The sequence below is a fragment of the Eleutherodactylus coqui genome, unplaced genomic scaffold (assembly GCF_035609145.1).
Source record: "Eleutherodactylus coqui strain aEleCoq1 unplaced genomic scaffold, aEleCoq1.hap1 HAP1_SCAFFOLD_932, whole genome shotgun sequence".
Classification (NCBI taxonomy): domain Eukaryota; kingdom Metazoa; phylum Chordata; class Amphibia; order Anura; family Eleutherodactylidae; genus Eleutherodactylus; species Eleutherodactylus coqui.
This window is the reverse complement of record NW_027102586.1, coordinates 4723-13372: the sequence shown is the minus strand read 5'-3', so window position 1 is coordinate 13372 and position 8650 is coordinate 4723. Positions and strand designations below refer to the sequence as shown.

At 37.7% G+C, this 8650-nt stretch overlaps 1 protein-coding gene across 1 annotated transcript; it reads right to left on the bottom strand.

Annotated features, from left to right (window-relative positions):
- Positions 1 to 560: 560 nt before the first annotated feature.
- LOC136605005 (contactin-associated protein-like 2) lies at positions 561 to 8176 on the bottom strand (the record flags this gene model as incomplete). Its single annotated transcript, XM_066588940.1, has 3 exons — positions 561 to 704; positions 2252 to 2436; positions 7973 to 8176. Coding segments are annotated over 3 exons (533 nt in total), but the record flags the coding sequence as incomplete, so codon positions are not given.
- Positions 8177 to 8650: the final 474 nt, after the last annotated feature.

The window sequence follows — 8650 nt, the reverse complement described above, 5'->3', positions numbered from 1 at the left end:
TTATTCCCATTAAAAAAACAAATTTAGCACAAATATACTAATTTTAAAAATAAGCAACTGTAAATGTAAAAAAAAATCTTGGCTTTTTCATTCTTAAAAAACGTAAAAAGGGTAAAAAAAAAACTTGAAAAAGATAGGTATAAAAAAAAGCCCCGTATGTCATGGGAGAAAAATTGCAGCAAAAATAATTTTGGTAGCTGAAAAAAATAGCGGTGTAAAACCACCACATGGGTAAAATGCCTAAAAAGTGTCTGATCCTTTTGGACGAAAATGCTCTGGTTGTTAAGGGGTTAATATAAATATACAAAATAGCAGCAGTATGTTAATTTTTGTCAACAGGAAGATTTCTAAAGGATGTTAAAATGAATATCTTTATATAGCTGCCTGTGAGAAACAATGACAGTAATTCAGACTCATGATACTCTCTACATACATGTATAGCAAAAGCTACAGGACATTCATCCAAAAGCAATAAAACAAGAGCAGCTGTACAATGTTATGTAATGGTCCTGTATTGCAACTGCACATACTCAGGACAAAGACACATGTACCCAACATACCACATTATAGGAATTCATCTTCTTCCTTCTGGCAAGGTCAGTGATATTTAGTGAATTGTACTTAATGCTTTCCATACAACCCTTGAAATTTCTTCTATTGCTTGAGCTTGGTTTTCCAGACAAAGGCATACCTCCGAAGGTTAACTGAAATGGAAATCATCGAGTCTTACTACACTTGTTCGTTTGCTTACATAAAATATGTTTATTTGTATTTCCATGTAAAAATAACGCACCAGCTATCATGACTGTATTTATTAATATGCAGAAAAATAGATCCTACAAAGTTTCATTAAAGGCCCATTTACACATAATGATTGCCACCCAAAATTCATTCAAATGACTGAAAATGAGCAAGAATCGTTACATGTAAATGCAGGTATAGTGCAGCTTTGGTTTGAACGATGATTTTAAGGTGAACTTAAAATCCATCATTCATCTACTGAGAAGTAAAGCAAAAACATTTATTTCTCAGTAGACTGCACGCTGTTATCTCCACGGGAGGCGGCTGATAACATAATATGCTGTCCACTGCAAGCAGGACAATGCAGCTGTGTGCACAGCTGGGCGTGTGATCAATCACACACTGGGCTCTGCAATCAGTTCCTACATGTAAATGAAGATGATAAAGTGTTAATGGCCACTAATGGCCATTAACACTTTATCCAAATAGATCCCAAAATCTTTCAGTCATTTGAAAGATTATCTTTGCATGGGCCTTAAGGCTAGAGTTCCAAAATACCATGGTGTTGAAATTATGGAATCGCCATATAGATCTCAGTATTTGCCATCAATATGAAAAAAGGAAGCTTGTAAACATCACACAAATAACACATTTTAGCACTGCTATTTTTTCAGCCAGATTGAACTCCAGTTTGTTTAAAACAGATACATTCCAGGCCAGTGTCTATACTTTGAGGTCCAATCTACAAGTAGAAGTCAAGCATACAATTATTTCCTTACTATAAATGATCAGAAAATACATGTGTGGAATCACAAATATACCATAGAGAAAGAGATTCTCCAGCCCAGAAAACCTATTTTCATATGCCCTACTAGGTAATTCTGAGTTAGTAGAGGTGTTTCCTTATATCTTGGCCAAAGTGGAGTGTGGTTATGAAGAGCATCTATTGGTCTCGAGAACTTATTCTGTCTTGAATTACACAGTCGACCCTTTGACTCTATTGGGCATTGTGTAATGCTTTGTTTCCATTGTGGTGACACCATAGGGAAACTGAATACTTACTGTCAGGTTTCCACACAGATTTGAGCAGAACACAAATGGTCCCAGTAGTGTAAAACCTTGCAATAAGCTTACTGTCAAGGGAACATTCTAACAAGTAAGGATTGCCTAAAGCAGAGAGCCCCTTTACATTTTCTATAGCATAAAGAACTATTATATGCTGTATACACAAATAATAAACAATGCAATTAAGATAGAAATATAGGACCTTACTTATCGAAATTGTCTAAAAGCAAAACTGTAAAGCTGTCTTTGTTGCCCACAGCAACCAATCACGGCGCAGCTTTTCTTTTATCACAGGAGTTTCAAAAAAGTTGTGCTGAGATTGGTTGCTATGAGCAACAAAGGCAGTATTTCTTCTAGACAGTTTTGATAAATGAGGCCCATAGTCTTTACAAACATGAAACCTTTAACTCCTACAAAGTAGAAAAAATTCCTTCATTCCTCTTACCTCAAAATCCAGATCCAGTTTAACAAATTCTCCATTAGTTTTAAAATGCTGTACATGGTTGTCAAGTGTAAGGTTAATATGCTTTTTGTGGCGGTCTATTATAACCGAGTGCCAATGATGGTCATCTAGAAGACTTCCTGTAGTCACGGTGGTATGGCCATAAATATTTCCATACTGGTTACTCCCTAATGTAGGAAAGAAGAAGATTATTATACTGACCACATACAAGAAGGGAATATAATACTTTCAGTGTAGACATGAGATAGATATGAGATAGATAGATAGATAGATAGATAGATAGATAGATAGATAGATAGATAGATAGATATGAGATAGATAGATAGATATGAGATAGATAGATAGATATGAGATAGATAGATAGATAGATAGATAGATAGATAGATAGATAGATAGATAGATAGATAGATAGATATGAGATAGATAGATATGAGATAGATAGATATGAGATAGATAGATATGAGATAGATAGATATGAGATAGATAGATAGATAGATATGAGATAGATAGATAGATATGAGATAGATAGATAGATAGATAGATAGATAGATAGATAGATAGATAGATAGATAGATAGATAGATAGATATGAGATAGATAGATAGATATGAGATAGATAGATAGATAGATATGAGATAGATAGATAGATATGAGATAGATAGATAGATATGAGATAGATAGATAGATAGATATGAGATAGATAGATAGATATGAGATAGATAGATAGATAGATAGATAGATATGAGATAGATAGATAGATAGATAGATAGATATGAGATAGATAGATAGATAGATAGATATGAGATAGATAGATAGATAGATATGAGATAGATAGATAGATATGAGATAGATAGATAGATAGATAGATAGATATGAGATAGATAGATAGAATTTATAGCCTTGCAAAAGTATTAACACACACATTTTTCCTGTTTTGTTGCATTACAAGCTAGAGTTAAAATTAAATTTTTTTGGGGGGGGAGGGGGGCTGTACTATTTTATTTACACAACAGGCTGACCATTTTAAACATACAAGTATTTTTACTGTAACAAACAATAATTCAGGCAAAAACATAGAACCTTAATGTTCATTCGCCCCCTGAAAGCTTTAGAAGTACATTTAAAGGGGTTGTCTCGCGAAATCAAGTGGGGTTATACACTTCTGTATGGCCATATTAATGCACTTTGTAATATACATCGTGCATTAAATATGAGCCATACAGAAGTTATTCCACTTACCTGCTCCGTTGCTAGCGTCCTCGTCTCCATGGTGCCGTCTAAATTCGCTGGCAGCTTGCTTTTTTAGACGCGCTTGCGCAGTCCGGTCTTCTGCTCTCAGCACGAGCCGCTTCAGCCTGCTAGCCGCTACAGCTCTTCTGCGCATGCGCAGACGAGCTGTCACTTCTCGGGAGCGCGCTGGAGCGGCCATTCTGTACCATCCTCTCTTAGAGGAAGGTGCAGAAACTTGAGCCGCCCAGCCGCCCAGAGAAGCCGCCCAGCTGTCCCGCCGTCCTGCCGCCCAGGTAAGTGATGGGCAGGGGGGGCCTGCCGCTGGGCCGGGGGGGGGGGGGGGGGGGCTTCCGCTGGGCCGGGGGGGCCTTCGTCTGTTGTCAGGGGTCTAGCGCCGGTTACCTGCTGCCTGGCGGTGGGTGACTGTGTGCCGTGGTCGGCCGCGTTCAATCCAGGGGTCCGGTCGGCGGCTGCGGGGCGTCTGGTTGTCAGGGAAACACAGCTGGTAGCGTCTCGGTAGCGCGCACGTCGGGCTACAGAAAGCGACGGGAAAAAAGCCGGCGGCCATCTTGGGAAAATTTTTATAAGTTGCTGAAACGCTGGAACTGTAAGTACAAACCAGCTAGAAAAGTCATTTACAGGGGGGCTTAGTAATGTATGCTTAATAAGGGGGACTGGGCAAAAAAAAAATTCACTGCTTCCTCAAGACAACCCCTTTAAGATCGTCTTGCTGGAAGACTGAAACAGGTTTTCCTCAATATATATATATGTGTATATATATATATATATATATGTGTATATATATATATGTGTATATATATATATATATATATATATATATATATATATATATATATATATAAAACAAAGTTTTTCGAGCAAAAAGTAATTGCAATTTGTTGGACAGTTCATTGTAAAATCACCGTTGCATGACAACATGCCTGGACACTACTGACTCACATGCCATGATTCTTGCCCAGACATTTCTGCCTTGCCACATAGCAATTAAAATGTCACTGGCAGGAAGGAGCCTAAAGGTTGCGGTTGCAGACTGTAGAGCAATGGATTTTTCTTGGAGAGTGAACAAAATGTTACTGTCCACCTCAGGCCTGTGATGTGAGGTGAAGTAGCAGCAGTAGTAGACCGTGACACAGAGTGCCTACATCTCCGGACAGTGGTGGTGACTCAATCCTCTTCTGTCTCTCTCCGACTAAATAAGTTGGATTTTGAAGCAGTGGTGGCCAGTTGAGGAACTGAGTGAGGGGAGCTGAAGAGGACCGTTCCTAACACCATGCGGCAGTGTCACACTGACAGACAAGGACCCAGACCTGTTTATTCAAATCAGTGGTGGTCAGGAAATAATGATTGAGGAGAGTCAAATAGGACCCATCCAGACACCATGTAGCAGCGTCACACTGACAGTCAGAAACCCAGACCTATTCAGCTTTGCATGCAGCCTGCAGGGACCTAAGCTGGCTTGTTAGTGGTGACTGAGTTCATATTGTAGTAGTACAACTTGGAGGAGGAGGATGGTTGCGTGCAGGACATCGGAAGATGATGGTTGATTGATAGTGTAACAGGTAGAATAATATCTTTTAGTGTAGGGGAAAGGTTGGAGTATTTTATACTTTGCCAATTTGCCTTTTCACATTGCATAGAATGCGTAGGAAATGTATGAAATATTCATCACTTCATATCTTGACGTCCCATTTTTGACATTTTATAAATTGCCTAGACATTCTATACAATGGCTTATTTTACACTTTGTCTGCAATATATAGTTTAACTGTATATCACAGTACCACACTTACTCATTGATGGATTATCATGGTTTACTACATCTTTTAACAAACTTTTATGTTTTCCTAAATTCTTAACCTTGTTTCACATACCATAAATTTCTAAGCTCCATGCCAGCACACATAAGTACAGTGAACGTGGCAATAGCAATCTTTTCAATAATTGTATCTATTGCTTCAGATGGAATGCCCCTTAACAGACAATTATTACTACAACCCATCATTCTCTCCCACGTAGTATTTTGTGATCCCTCACTTGCTTTTGTACTATGTGTGAGCACCTGCTAATGCATGTCACCACTATTGCTATGGGCTAATGAATACTCAGGTGATTGAATTTCTAGACATTTTCTTAGTTTAAAGCCTGGAGAGAACCACCTTGTGCCTAAGTGCTCAGGCAAAAAGTGGTCATCAAAAAAAGGAATTAACTTTTTCAATGAATATCTTTAAAGTCCAAAAGTTTACATTATTATTATTTTTTAAATTCTGTCTATAGAGACTTATAAAGTAAACCGAATTGAGCTTACTAGAGCACAATGGCAATAATTGGGTAGGGACTCAATAATACATTTCAGAACAGAAAATTTTTAATTAGAATGTATTATACCATGTATTTTTCATTAGATTTGTCATGAGAATAGGTCAGTAGTAATATGGCAATGATAATGGTAATAATTGTTATGTTTTACCAAATGGTATACAGATGTGTCTGCAGCATTTCAGTTGGGTTGAGGTCTTGACTTTGACTGGGAATTGCAACACCTCGATCCTTTTTTTTTTTTTAGACATTCTGATGGAAACATTTGCTGGTGTGATTGGGATCATTGTTCTGTTGCATGACCCAGTTTCTGCCGAATGTTAGCTTTCGGATAAATGGCCTCATATTTGATTCAAAAATACTTTGGTATATAGGGGAGTTCATGGTTGACTCAAGGATTGCAAGGTGCCCAGGTCCCATGGCTGACAATCAGGTCTAAGACATCACCTCTCCAATATGTCTGAAAGTTGGTATAAGCTGGTTGTGATATGTAAAACCATAGAAATCAAATAGGGTGTTCTTAGTTTTTCTCATGACTATGTTAATAATATACTTTTATAAAATATGGGAGCCTAGAGTGACAGCTGGCTGATGGTTGGCATCTGTCTGAGATCCATCGGACATACAGGTTTTTCCTCTCATCTCAGATTTTTGGATAGGTCGCGTTAAGGGCCAAGTCAAGGGAAGACATAACTGTATATTAACATTTTTCAAATAATATGAAATGGAAAAATATATCTGGGCAGAAAAAAGTGTTCATTATTTTTAGATTAGGGCATAATCAGCTGAAAAATTTTTTTTTTATACAGATTGAGATATGTCAATAAGAGCTGAAAAGATTTTTGTACATTTCTGTAATTGGATTGAAATGTAAATGTTTTTGGACATTTCTACACTATGATTATCAAGATGTAATGTCTTTACTACACCGGTAAATAGCATTAAATAACCATATTGTCACAGATGTCAAGGGAATGATATGTCACCTGTGCTTTCATTATAAGAATAGATTGTTTGAGAGTGAAATGGAAAATTATAGTTGACATGCCAAATAGAAATGCACGTTTAGTCAAATTCCAGCTCACGTGATTTTATTTCTGAGTTTAAAAAGAATATTTCCATTGCTCTGCAGTATATAAGAAAAACCTCTTTAACAGTTGAAGCACCAAAACACCAGCAAATTAATTTAAAAACAAGACGTTTTTTGTTAATTTTAAAAAGCCAAATCAGTACAATTGAAATAGTCTTTGCATCCATGGTATTATATAGAAATGAAATGCTACCATTGTAACTACGACTAGAGTCACATCACGATTTGCCTCTACATTCTGGAACTTCTCAAGAGGTATATGACTAAGGAATCAATAGGCTATCATTAGCCTGATTTTGGTTGATGACTAGAGATGAGCGAGCATGCTCTGATAAGGCAGTTACTCGAGCGAGCATCGCTCTTCTCGAGCAACTGCCTTCTTGTCCGAGCAGGCTTGGGGGGCGGCGGGATGAGCGTGGGGTAGCGCGGGGGGGGGGGGGGGGGAAGTGAGAGAGATCTCTCTCTCTCCTCCCCCCGATCACCCCCAACGCCGCCCTGAGCCTGCTCAGACAAGAATACAGTTACTCAAGAAGAGCGATGCTCGCTCATCTCTATTGATGACTACATTTTTCAATACTACTGTATGAATAAAATAACACATTATGCTCTTTAGTGGAAGTCAATAGAAATACACTTGACTAATGTGCAATCTCTTCCCCAGATTTATCAAGATGACGCACCCATTGATAATGTATGCGACATGCCATAAAAAAGCCAAATCAGACCTAGAACTTCCTTCTGATAGTAGAACAGTGCTGAAAAATATGATCCATAAGTCATGCTTGTCAGGACATGGACTTTTAAACAGTATATCATATGCATTAGAAAAAAATGGTGCACCGGCTTTACTAATATGTCATTCATCTCGTTGCACCAAATTTTTCAAAGTTTTTTCACCAAAACATTATAAGAAAACTTTACCGATAGAATATAGTTTTTACATTTACTTGGGTTTTCCTTTGAACATATGCAATGACTGAAATAAGTCAAAAATTAATCCTATAGTGATTATGTATATTTAAAGTAAATTTGTTCTAAACCGATTACCTAGGTTTAATTGCAAAACCAGTATTGATTTCTTCAGCTCCAATGTGATATAGTCTCCTTGTTGTCCTTCACCATGAAAGAGAACACCTTCACTTGAGGAGCTTTTGAATTTCAGTGAGATGACATCCTTTTCAGTTGCCATCTTCCGGTCCTTGAACTGATAGGATAGCACAGTGTTACCATCAAAATTGATCACATCTGCCCCTGTGGAAACACAGAGAAAAAAAAGGTTAGTAATGTACAGGTTAATATATTAAGTTTAGGAATTATTTTATAATAAGGAATCAGAAACCATGAAGCCCAATGAAGAGAAATCATTACTTCAGTGTTCCTAAATGTTCCTAAGCCAAGTATCTCCTACACAAATAAATTACATCAAAGTACCCCCAAGGCTGTGGCACATCATCTGATCACAACCTTGAGGGTACTTTGATGCTATTTATTTGAGCAGTACACTTACATAAGAAGAAGTTGAGGACAATGTAAGTATCCCTTATAGATATGGTATTTGCCCCCTGGGTTACATACAATTTAAAGGAGTATTTCCTTGCTGGATGTTTATGGCAAATCCACAGAATATGCTATAAACATCTTACAGATGTGGGCCGCACTACTGGGACTCCCACCCAACTCCAGAACTCACCTCCTCTGACTCCATCCCTGCAGTATTTGGGAGTT